Source organism: Schistocerca americana, chromosome 6 (assembly GCF_021461395.2).
Source record: "Schistocerca americana isolate TAMUIC-IGC-003095 chromosome 6, iqSchAmer2.1, whole genome shotgun sequence".
Classification (NCBI taxonomy): Eukaryota; Metazoa; Arthropoda; class Insecta; order Orthoptera; family Acrididae; genus Schistocerca; species Schistocerca americana.
This window is the reverse complement of record NC_060124.1, coordinates 198,534,186-198,547,971: the sequence shown is the minus strand read 5'-3', so window position 1 is coordinate 198,547,971 and position 13,786 is coordinate 198,534,186. Positions and strand designations below refer to the sequence as shown.

Sequence of the window (13,786 nt, the reverse complement as noted above, 5' to 3'; positions counted from 1 at the left end):
CACGGACCTTGATCAAGCGTGAATTCCTTTTAACTGTACAGTATATGTTACACTGCATTTCGGGTACTGTATTTACTCAAATCTAAGCCGCACTTTTTTCCAGTTTTTGTAATCCAAAAAACCGCCTGCGGCTTAGAATCGAGTGCAAAGCAAACGGAAGTTCTGAAAAATGTTGGTGGGTGCCACCACAACTAACTTCTGCCGTCGAACATATGTAGCGCTACACAGGCATGCTTTGTAGACACAAAGATAAATACTGGCACCAAATCCTCTTTGTGTCAGTAAATAAATTTGAAAAAAGGTGGAAGACGAGCTTTTTTCCTCCGCCCCAAGTTTCAACCACTGCATTTTCATACATTATCCAACGAAGTAAATACAAATTCCGTATTGTTCATCTTCGAATGTAGCAGCATTTCAATGTACTACGAAAATCCAACTGGCAAGTCTGTTTGGGATGTTTGTCAATATGGCCAACTCTACGTTCTGAATTTTTTCCTACCTCTGAGAAGAGATGGTTGCTAATAGGAACTTCTATGAATTGTGAATCACTTGCAGTATTCTCTTCACCATAAGAATAATACGAATATAAACATTTTGCCATGTATTGTTTCGTGTTTGTTGCTATCTCATTTAAATCCTGTCTGCCTAATAAACTACGAGACTAGAGTGAGACAACAGCAAACGCGGAAGAATATACATATCATGTCACGTTTATATTAGTATTATTCTTATGCCTAATAGTGATACAGTCAGAAATGAAGCACAGCAATGGACTAGATTTTTAAATTTAAGATGACTCTAATTTCTCTGCAGAATGTAACGTATTAAAGAGGCGCCTGCAAAGATTTTCAAACGGAGAAAAATTTTCGCTAAACTCTCGTTCAGAACATCTTCTATCATACGCAATGTATTATTTGGTTCTTGTTGATTATTATCAAATAAAGCAGCAGTGTAAGTAGCAACAAATAGCAGTCTATTGTCATTGTTTTGCTAATGAGACGATTCCTCTCTTTTAATTGCAAGCGGCGGTAGTGCGCACAAAAGCAAGCCATGGCGCGAGCGGCGACAGGCCGTAAACACGCATTATCAGAATGCGACAAACAATGCATGACACAGTACAGTAATGCCTTTTCAGCTTAGAGTGACGTAAACACCTATAACAAAGAAAACGGCGCTTATCAGATCAAAGAAAAACAAACAATCAATTCCAACCAGACGAAGCACGTAAAAAAGGAAGGGTACCCGTGTAAATACGGATGGAGCGCCTGACGCATAGCAATGGCTACCTGGTAAAGCTTAACGGCTAAGGTTACGACTCGAACCAAACTACTGCAACTGTAGCGTCATTCATTCGACCTAAATTGTGTCTCATATTACAATGGACCAAATTTGTTTCGATTTGGAGATGCGGCCTAAAACTTTTCTCCCCCCTTGAATTTCGAGTCTCAAATTTCAGGTGCGGCTTAGATTCGCGAAAATTTTTTTCCCTTGATTTTGAGTCTCATTTTTCAGGTGTGGCTTAGATTCGAGTAAATACGGTAATTGAACATGTATCAATAATTACGGATTTCTGTAGTTGCATATATAAGTTTGGATGTAGCTGTATTGCGTTGATGTACTGGTGGATATTGTGTGGTATGACTCCTGTAGTTGACAGTATAATTGGTATAATGTCAACTTTATCCTGATGCCACATATCCTTGACTTCCTCAGCCAGTTGGATGTATTTTTCAATTTTTTCTCCTGTTTTCTTCTGTACATTTGTTGTATTGGGTATGGATATTTCGATTAGCTGTGTTAATTTCTTCTTTTTATTGGTGACTATGATGTCAGGTTTGTTATGTGGTGATGTTTTATCTGTTATAATGGTTCTGTTCCAGTATAATTTGTATTCATCATTCTCTAGTACATTTTGTGGTGCATACTTGTATGTGGGAATGTGTTGTTTATTAGTTTATGTTGTGTGGCAAGTTGTTGATATATTATTTTTGCTACATTGTCATGTCTTCTCGAGTATTCTGTATTTGCTAGTATTGTACATCCGCTTGTGATGTGACCTACTGTTTCTATTTGTTGTTTGCAAAGTCTGCATTTATCTGCTGTGGTATTGGGATCTTTAATAATATGCTTGCTGTAATATCTGGTGTTTATTGTTTGATCCTGCATTGCAATCATGAATCCTTCTGTCTCACTGTATATATTGCCTTTTCTTAGCCATGCGTTGGATGCGTCTTGATCGATGTGTGGTTGTGTTAGATGATGATGATTTATTATTATTATTATTATTATTATTATTATTATTATTATTATTCCTCTGCAGCTTTTGGTGGCCAAGATTCTTGCAAGGGCCTATCCGTGGTGTGTGTGGTGACAGACGAAGAGAAGGCTGCCTTGAGACAAATAGGCTGTGGCTCCTTCAGCAGATGGCTGGTGCTGGGCCTCTGACCTCTATGTTTCTGGGGAGAGTGATCCCGAGAGAGTGTCCTGTCATCAGTAGATGCTGGACAAGGAAGCTGTTACTCTTGTCAGGTGTGGGAAGTTGTTCCTGAAGATACTGTCGTAGCAACCACGAGAGTAGAGACCAGTGGTAGCTCTGGTTTGGAAAAAAAAAAAACAAGCACAGAAAGTGACAGCAGGATTTTTGCGTAGTTGGTCATCCTGTAAGACAGGATGCAGGTGTTCATATTTTTTTCTTGCCTTGGTATGTGACAGGCAGTCAAGTGAATTATGTTCTTGTATTTTCTTTTCCTTTCTAAATACTAGGCAAAACTGTGAACATGGAGGATGGTGATCAGTATACATTTTTCCCAATCAGTGAAATTCACCAAATTTCTCTTCTATGTGTTCCATAAAAAATAATGGTTTTGTTGCCATAAAAGTATTTCCTCCTGTAATACTATACATCAAGTAGTGACTAAAACTGTTTCACTTCCAGTCTGGCTTGTCCCTCCTCCACCTAGGAGTCAGGGTAGGAAAAGCAGTAGCACTGAAATATCCAGACCTATCTGCTGAGAGAACCAAATCAGAATGGCCATTGCATTGATTCAATTTGATATATTTAAAACCAAATCAGAATGGCCATTGCATTGATTCAATTCGATATACTTAATGTGAAAAAAATCCACCCCAATGACATCAAATCCAATTGAGGGTGCCACCTAGCCACACAAAAGGTCATTTGGCATGATGGCCATTGCTGGGAGTCCTGATGCCCCAGGAAGATGGGCATTTATTGTGGCATGCATGGGTAACTACTAGCTCATGGATCAGAAGCGTGATGCCCAGTCTGTTAAGAGCTCTACCAAAAGGGTACCTAATGATCCCACAACATTGGATTGGCTACCACACTGGCTTAAGTTCATATACAAGTCTATGCAACTACTGCGCACAAAGGATCATTAACACTGTAGGCTGTTTTTAAGGCATTCTTCCCCAGTCGATCCAAACTACAGGAGGGGGGATACTGAAAATTGAAGTTAAACCCAGGGGCAGATAAAAATTATTTCAACTGAAAAGTGGTGTAACTGAAATAAGAAAACAACAAAAGACAGCAGAACCTTCTAAAATAGTCAAATCAACATCAAAGGGCTGCCACTGCGAGAAAAAAGATGGGAGACTGCAGGACAAGAAAGCAAGTAAATGCTGCAATAGCTCGAGACCTTGTGCTCACCACATGCGTACTTATGAAAGAGCAGTGAGCCTTTGTAGCGTCTACAAAAAGGGAGAACTGGTTGATGCGCTTGACACCGAAACAGGGTTTTATGGATCCAATGAAGAGCTGGAGGTCAGGGTACAAGAAGGTAGCAAGCTGGGCTGAATAAAACCACATGAAGTGGATAAGAAAGAAGGTACTGAGGCCACCAAGGAATAAGCAAAACATGTCTTGGCCCTGGGTCCAAACTGTGACGATACCAGGGAACATGAAACAGACAAGGGCCTCCGGATCGATCTCTGATGGCTAGGGTGATTCCCTCTAGATAGCTCATAAAGAGGTGGGCTTATTTATGTTCAAGAACACTGTTTATCTTCAAAAAGGACAATATAAACTAGTAACAAGTTTTTAATACAACTTGCCTCACGATGGCCTTCATCGGACCTTTCACGAGCCTTGTCCAGAGGAGTCTTCCCATCTTCATCACGCAAATCAGGATTTGCACCATGGCGCAGAAGTACTTTAGCAATAGCTGGTCGTCCGAAACAGGCAGCATAATGTAGGGAAGATGAGCGTTGACCTGTAAACACAATGGGGTTTTGTTTGTAAGCCAATTTAACATTTCAAATTTTATGAAAAACTAATATAATTTATGGATCACTAGAAGAATAAGTAATAGGCAAGTAATTAGACTATTAGAGGGCCAAAGGAAATTAAATCTTATTGAATGTGTACTGTCTCAAAAAGTGAAGAGAGAAACTGGTAGAAGCAAAGGTAGAAATCTGATAGTAATAGTGATCCATGTAACACTTTTATTTAATAGAATAATGATCCAGAACCCCCCCCCCCCTCTTGTGTGTGTGTGTGTGTGGGGGGGGGGGGGGGGGGGGCATGTGTTAATGTTGACCCAAACAAAAAGTTTTCAAAAACTGCGTCAAACTGTAATGGTGAAGTTGTGTCAGAGGGAATGGGTTACAATAAACATGCAAAAAGAGCCGAGACAGTCTAAGACTAGTTGTTATTTTTATACATCTGAACTAGAATGGTTTAGATGGTACCATGTGTTATTTTGCAGGTTAATTAACATTAAATATGTATCAAATGTCGAGAACATTATGACTATGAGAAAGGTTGAATTCTGTGAATCTGACAATCTGACATAAGCAACGTGTTGCATTTCAATATTTGTAATTAAATTATACGATTTGCAACAGAAACAAGTGTGACACTCACTCGCAACAATTCACCTTATTCACGAAGCATCTATTCTGAGAGCTGAAGCTTATTCTCTGATTGTTGTTAACTTTGAAACGTGAAACTACCATTACAAAGTAAAGAAAATCAATGAATTAAAGCTCGGGTAGTTATAAAAGGTGTACCTCATGGTGTCAAGCCTAAAGGTTGATTTTATGTAGCTGTTCACCCTAATCTATCCTGTGCAAGCGTCTTTGTGTCCACCTAACTACTGAAACCTACATCCATTTGAAAAACTGCTTATGCAGTCCAACATTCATCTCCATTGACAATTTTTATTTCTCAGACTTTCCTCCCTAATCTTATTACAATTTTTTGATTGCTAGGGATGTATCCAATCAACTGATCCCTTCTTTAAGTCAAGCTGTGTCATTAATTCCTTTTCTCTCTGATCTCACTTACTGCATCTTCATTAGTTAGCTGATTTGATCATCTAATTTTTAGCATTCTCCTGCAGCACTACATTTCAGTTATGTACAAAGCTATACTCCGCACAAATACTGTCAGAAAAGATTTCCTAACACTTAAATTTAGTTTTCGTGTTAACGTACTCTCTCTCTCTCTCTCTCTCTCTCTCTCTCTCTCTCTCTCTCTCTCTGACCACCCTCCATTTGAAATTCTCAACAACCACTGGTTCTTTCAATTAATTGATCCCATATCCTTAATTTTACAACCAACTGTAATTTCTTCAGTTGTAACTTTCAGTCTTTAGTCAATAAATCGTGGTCAGAGTCCACATCTTCCCCTGCAAATATATTTCAGTTCAAAATTTTTTCTTACCATTATATAACCAATCCAAAATCTTCTGGTGTCTCCTGGTCCATTCCACATATACACCTCCTTCCATAATTCTTAGACCATGTTTGCAATGATTAGATTGTGCTCCAATAAAAATTATAGGAGATGAATTACCTTTTCATTCTTTTCCCCTTACCCATGTTCTCCTATTCGCCTTTCTCTTTATTTTGCTGCTGTTGAATTATGATACTCCACCGTAAATTTTCATCTCCATTAAAAACATAAATTACCTATTACTTTTGTCTGATCATACATTCTTTCAAACTTTTCATTATCTGCATAGCAAGTATGCCTATATACTTCTGCTGGGGGTGTTGGTTTTGTCTGTCTCTTGGCTATAATAATGTTATGCTGTTCATAGAAGTCACTCATATTCCCAATTCCTTATACATTATTAAATTAAAATACTCATTTGTGGCTCTCCAAGATGAAGTGTTTCATGAAATAAAATCCAAAAGTTGAGTTTTCCTCCTAGAAAAATATTCATCTTCATTCCCCATATTTTACACAAGATAGTTTTCATGTATGTAGGTTTCCACCTGGATAAGTATTCCAAAAATGTTCTGTACAAAAAGAAATCAGGTGTTGCATAGATATTGTGCGTGCAAAATTTTGTGCAGCCCAGCAATTACAATGGACATGAATTAGGGATATTTCAGTAGAACCAAAGATTTTCAGACACCTTACATGCTGGTGTAATAGGACAAAATCCCAATTCATTAATGTTTTTCTAAAGTTTACATTTATTTAGATGTGATGCATATGAACAGAAACCTATGTGCATACCTTTATTGACATCAGCTCCTCTCTCACACAGGAACTCTACCATCTCCTGTGTGCCAAAAGCAGATGCCCAATTCAGTAAGGTCTGTCCAACATCATCCATGAAGTTCACTTCAATACCTGCAGACAAAAATATTTTCATTTAGGAGTTAATTTTGTACTTTACAGTACTACCCAGGCAACCATAACAATTGTTTTAAGTGACTGGCAACATCCTGAATTCACCATTTGCGTTTCTTGGCTGTTTAGTAAACAGTGTTGCTGGACTATGTTCACCAAGAAGGTGATCCGTCTTCAACTAAAGAGAGTGAATTCTTGCAAGTCCAGTGCAAATTGTGAATGTTCCACCCAAAATGTGTCAGTGTACAAATAACTTTTTTGCTCCTGATATACTTTCCATAATGCTTTGCAGAAATATTTGAATGCATGTATCGTATCATTAATTACATATTTTCAACCTTTGAACACAGATATATTTTGTAAAAGCACACTATTTCAAGCCCCTCTGCAGCTGACAGTCTTTATTCTACACAGCTATAAATTATTTGAAATTTTATGTAGTCACTGCATATTATAAAACAAAACAAAACGAAACACACACACACACACACACATGCGCGCTATTGTTTGCTTGAATATATTTCTAAATTTGCATGAATTTTATGCCAATATCCTGTTCTGAGACATGATGGGTAATCGGCATCTGCACTGAGTCCTTTCAACTTGTAGATGACCTTTTCCTTAATGTAACTGCAACTCATTGTACCCATGCCACCTTGTAAAAATGATATAACCTTAACAGTAATGTAGTGTTTGAAATGAGAAGTCATTTGAGATTAAAAGAAGATAATTATTCTGCCAATTACTTCATTTAAAAAATCTTACAAATCATTTAACTTGTGGACAAACATACGTAAGACAAATGTATGTTCTTCGTCCCTTACATTCTGACATGTTTACCTGCTTCCTGAAGATGTCTACCTGCAATGAACTACACCCTGAAAAGTTCTCGGCATTTCATCAGAACTTAACCGCTTATAAAGTGCAATTTTTCTCCAATGTTCATGTAGTTCATTTCTGTAAAAAGTTGGTGTGCTATAAGACAATGACTCAAAGTACACTCTCATACACTCAAATGTTTATAGAATTACCAAAACATGTACTTGAAAATAAAATTATAACAACAATGTGCTTAATTATTTATTTTAGTTCAGGATTTCTAATAACTTCAAAAAAAACCTAATCAAATGATGGAAAATCCAAGACGGCAATATTATGAACAGTAAAGATTGCCATTCGCCATACAGAGGAGATGCTGAGTCGCAGACGGGGAAAAAAGACCACTGTCTCTGGTCCGGCCTCAGTGCCCAGAGAGAGTGGCAATGCGTTTGTGTCTGTGACTCAACAACTCCATATGGTGAGTAGCAATCTCTCTTTTCTCATAATATTACTGTTAAAAAACCCACATTTAAATATACTGTTCAGCCATTAATTTTAATGCGGCTCCCAAAGGTAGGTTCAGTGGCCACATCTGATGCTTACTATTGTTAGAAAGTTGCAGTACTTTAAGCCAAAAGAAAAAACAATAACAACAACTTGTTTGCTACAAAAATTTTAAATCAAACCAGTACCGGCTAGTAATTTATAACATAATAAGAAAGAAGTAATTATTTTTGTAATACCTCCACTATCAATGGCCTCAATAAGGGCATCAGTGTCCTTGGAGCGAATACAATCTATCAGTTGTCGGTGTGTCTTCTCTCCGGCACTGTCCATACGACGAAGCCGCGGTAGGAGTTGGCTGCCACCTGCACCAGAGCGTGCAAGAGCCTTACGACCCTCAAAAAGCAGCACCAGCAACAGATCCACAAGGCGCATTGAGTCCAAGGAACACCTGTAAATGTAAAGAAGTACTTAGTTCTGTGTCACAAAGCCGAGACTGTGGAATGTCAAATGTATTTATGACAACTTTCACACAATAGTGTCAATTAAGTTATAAAATTCAACAATGTGTACCCAAGCTTTTACATATTACCAGGAAATGGAAGTGCTATGTATAATGTATCATGTCTAAAAAATGCTCATGTGATTCTAAGAAACTTACGTCAGTTGCTTTCTACAGTCAAGTCAACATTATTTTAGGATCAACAGCTATGATGGATGTATTAGGGAGGAGGTCCACATGGGTGGCACGGACCCCATTGTGCCAATACCAAGAGACCCGTAGCCACAGCAAGCACCCAAAGTTGCCAAACTTTCACCCTATCACAATCTTCCAGCCTGCACTTCACTTCTGCTACAGGTAGCCAGCTGCCCTGCTTGATTGTTGCGCCCTGTGACTGTTTTAGTTTTTACAATTGTAGGAGCTGGTATTTTATTTGTTCGTACTGTTATTTTCTGTGTAATGCTGAACAATGCCAGCAGGAGGTGCGTCAAAAGTTATGAGCAGTAAAGATCGACAACATTCTCCTGGCAAAGGGATTACCGTAACAGGTCGGTCAATAAAAATGGTATGTGCATTACATGCCTACGCTGGGACTGAAAAACTTAATGATAGCCTACCCCCTTCCATTAACAACGTAATAAAGGAAAATGCTGCAGCTTTGGGGAAAAAACCACTTACAAAGACTGACAAGGAAATATCTGAGAAAAAAAAAAAGGAAGTTGGAGGAACAATGAAGCTTGAAACCCTAGATAAACACTGAATGGATAAGAGGCTTATGCATGTAGACTTCAGAATGAGATTTTCACTCCACAGAAGCACTGATAGACTTCTTGGCTGATTGAAACTGTGTGCCGAACTGTGACTTGAACTCAAGGTCTTTGCTTTTGCAGGCAAGTTCTCTGCTGTGGGTGAAGCACTTGCCCATAAAAGACAATGGTCCCAAATTCAAGTCATGTTCCAGCACACACTTTTAATCTGCCACTAAGTTTCAACACAGATTTTTCTGCAGAGGATGCGATTCATCTTCATGTTTATGATTATTACAGCAGAAAAGAACATCTGATACCACCAACTATTGGTCTCACTTAAGGAACCACAACTTTTTTAACTGCTAACAAGTCATTATTTACAGTTTAACACAACCTAGGCTTTCGCTATGCACATCCCTGTGGCTGTAAGCTGTTGATGGAAAGGGAGGACATAGCTGCATGGCAATTCCGATTTTTAAGGCAGATTCATAGTATGAGTACGAACGAAGTTGTGAGGCCCAATGAAACATGGATCAGCTCTTGCGGTAGTGGTATGTATAGAGCACTCAACACTGGTGATTAGTGCTCAGTTCTGGTCAAGTTGTCAAGCAGGCCTGGACAGACAACAATGAAAAGGCTCTCTGCAGCTGAAGCACTCACAAAAAATTAAAAAAGCAGTCAGAATGTTACCCCTGAAGACGAAGTAAGCAATCAAACATACAGACACAGTGTCATGGAAAGAGCTAGCAGAATGAAGCTGTTTTGGAAAATTCAGTAAAGGAGAGGATTATTCCAATAAATAGCAACAGTGACAGTGACACTTAAAGACTCTGTCACAGCGAGTAGGTTGATGACAACAAGCCATCACCACCATAGAAACAGAGCACAGGCAGATTCTGCTGCATGTTTGGAGTGCACATTTCACAACTGTGTAGCTACATATTAAAGCCTTATTAGCATCTCATTCCAAATGAAGTTTCTCTCAGATATTCAGTCTGTATCAAACAAAATAAATTATACTGTTTACAGTATTATAGCTGTAATACTGAGGCTCTTTTTTTATACTGCTTTTGTTCTTTCTCCCAATAACAGTTGGTCTGTTTAAAACATTTTCCCACGGTGGTATATATGCATTTTTTTAATTATTTAAAAATTTTTTCTGTCTCAGAAATAAGTAGACCGACCATAAATATCAATACTAACGGGTGAATTACGAATCTAGCTATCTGTTTCTGGTAATGAAACCATATGAACAGTTGATTAGTATTTGACACACAAGCAGAACACTGTGCGTCGAAACTATCTCGTGTTACAAAATGTTGATCAAATTATAGTTTGGATTATGAAAATGTGATGTATTCTTAAGTATGCCCACAGTGATGTCTCTTTCCTCCTGTACAATCACACAAACATGGGAATACAACAGTATGCACAAAGATACGTGGAGAAAATGCGTGTACCTGTGGGCACACTCGTATCCGCACACTCTGTCACTGAGAAAGCAGTCTGCTATGGATGTACCCCTTCTTTGCTTGTGAGCTCGTGCTGCATTTACTCTTGTGAAATGGCGACAGAAAAAGAAAGTGCAGATGTGTGTTTGTATGAAAGTATTAAAATAATAGTAGTATGAGAAGTACAAAGTGACGACAACATTTAGTTCGCAAATTTTAGGCGGTGGTCACACTCAGTATGTATGGGAAACTGCAGCAATACGGCTGGCAATAAGATTTCATTATCTAATAACCGGCGACTTATGCTCCAGTTTGAACAATTTTTTGTATTTCAAAACAAAGCGTTTCCGTGATACTTCCTGAAACTTAGAATACTTTCAACATGCCATTTGTGTTTTATTTTATAAGAAAGGTGTTTACACAACTTTAATCATGATCGATTGTATGGTCGAACTCAACAAATTTTTGGAATTTCATAGATGCCAGAATCCACTGGAAAGGAAGTCGTGTTTTCCATATATATATATATATATATTTTTTTTAAGTCATCAATGTCCTTCATTCTCATTTCTACTACACTGTTGAGGAGCTACACACACTCCATCACTTCTTTCAGATTCAGGCTCTTGAATTATTGTACTATTAAGTCACCACAGCATGAATGTAATTCCACTGCTTTCATATAACATACATTTTTCATAAATTTCTGACTTATTCTGCTGTGCTTTCTTACTTCAAAACTTCAAGTATCTTATTCTTTACAGCAATAACATTTGAAACTTTACATAATACCTCATAAGGGCATCAATTGCAACTTTTCATTCAAGCAGTCTACAGAAGTGGTATTACACACAATTTTCTTTGTCTGTAATCATCTATAAATCTCAGCATTCTGACTTTTGAGTCAACAGACATTATAGTTAGGGGCACGAAAAAATTGATTTACTTTATTGTCAAATATGAATTTCTTTGCATCAAATTTGGTGTTTTTTTAACACCAAATTCAGTGCTATTTTTGTGCTAAATTTAGTGCTATTTTTTGCAGCAAATTCATTTGCCAATTTCACTGTTTTTTTTCCTGTTATTTTGTTTTGCCAATTTCATTGTTATTTATTTTGGTGCTACTTTTTACACCAAATTCGATGCCATTTTTTGCCAAATTCGATGACATTTTTTGCCAAATTCGATGACATTTTTTGCCAAATTCGATGACATTTTTTGCCAAATTCGATGACATTTTTTGCCAAATTCGATGACATTTTTTGCCAAATTCGATGACATTTTTTGCCAAATTCGATGACATTTTTTGCCAAATTCGATGACATTTTTTGCCAAATTCGATGACATTTTTTGCCAAATTCGATGACATTTTTTGCCAAATTCGATGACATTTTTTGCCAAATTCGATGACATTTTTTGCCAAATTCGATGACATTTTTTGCCAAATTCGATGACATTTTTTGCCAAATTCGATGACATTTTTTGCCAAATTCGATGACATTTTTTGCCAAATTCGATGACATTTTTTGCCAAATTCGATGACATTTTTTGCCAAATTCGATGACATTTTTTGCCAAATTCGATGACATGTTCTTGAATCAGGCTTTGAGAGACACCATTGTGGAATCTGTGATGATACACCTGGTTGAAACAAGCGACAGTGAATCTGAAGACACGGAACCATAAGATCATTCAGTTTAGGTTGGTGCCATCTACATAAAAAGCTGACTTGATTTAAATGTATGTCTATTTATTTCAGTTATAGAGGACATACTGCGAATGTTTTTCCCTTATTGTAGATTTCTGATAAATTTATCACAAGTGGTGGCGATTAGTATACTCGATAGTAACTGTCAATTAAAATAAGATTGTCAATTCTGCATTAATCAACAACAGTTTTTCCTAAAAACCTGTATTGAATGTCTTTACACTCACATATAATCTTACTGCATTCGGTTTACTTGTACATCCGAAATTTAACTCCTTTCTTTCAAAGAAGGATTTACTGGCTGTTTTGTGGTAAGGGTAATGCAGTTCATAAAATGACAAAATGTTGTGGTGCTTCTGTATCGACTGTCTATATAAACAGTGCAGTAACATCAGAACAGTCCCAACACCTATTCTGATTCTCCAAGAAGAGCACAGAAATCTACGATATTTGACAACTTTTACAAAAAACTAGACCGTAGAATTGTATTTCTTTAGTACGACGGAGGATAGTATCCGACGGTAGAGAAATGCAGGGTAATGTCCATGATAAAATTGATTATTCTGGCCAGTTACTTCAATCCACTGTCTTCTCCACTCACTTGGGTTTTAATTCAGAAACTGCAATGATGGACGAAATTTGTGACAAGACAGGGGCATTGCAGCAGTAAGAACGAGGTTTTTGTGTACCAAGCACAAGCTGAGAATAATAGAATTACAACAAATTTAAATAAAACTTGGGTTTCACAAAACCTTTTGAACAAGTATTTTGCTCGACTTCAGTGAAAATATTGGCTTCAAAATAACTACAATTACAGGGTGTCTATGTGGACAACGAAAAAAATTCCCGGATTTTTCCCGGGTTTCCCGGGTAAAAATACACTTTCTCCCGGCGAAAATACACTTTTTCCGTGTTAGGTGACCGTATACTATTCCTTGGTACTGTAAAACTCATCAATCCTTTGAATGTTTATGGTTTTATATACCGAAGTAGAATTTCCCGGCACTTTAGAAAACGAAACTCAGGGGAAAAAAAAAAACACGTTTTGAAACACCTTTCATGTGCAGCAATATGTACGCTGCATATTTTCGTATTACGAAGGTGTAAATTCGAATTCCACCAAATACCACATGTTACTTTCCGAACCATTTGCAAGCCACTCATGGCTCATGTCACGAGATCTCGCCAGCTGATGACAGCATAGGACACGTGATGTAGTCAGCCAATAGCAAGATCACTCTTAAGTAGCGCGAAAACACAAATAAGAAAAGTTAATGGTTTAAATTAATATACATAGCATTCACATATAATATTGGTCTCCAAGATTCATAAGCTGGAAGAGAAGCTAAGCTTCCACGTATAATGTTGATCTTTTCTGCGCGTGATACACTTTAATATACATCACACAAATAAGCCAGTAAAATTTTTAATAATGACGTAAATGTG

At 37.5% G+C, this 13,786-nt stretch overlaps 1 protein-coding gene across 1 annotated transcript in view; it reads right to left on the bottom strand.

Annotated features, from left to right (window-relative positions):
* The window catches only part of LOC124620049 (E3 ubiquitin-protein ligase Ufd4), a 307,195-nt gene that overhangs the window by 245,501 nt on the left and 47,908 nt on the right, over positions 1-13,786 (bottom strand). The window contains 3 exon segments of the mRNA XM_047146715.1: positions 4,075-4,232; positions 6,491-6,607; positions 8,170-8,381. Of these exon segments, the coding sequence (XP_047002671.1) occupies positions 4,075-4,232; positions 6,491-6,607; positions 8,170-8,381 (487 nt within the window).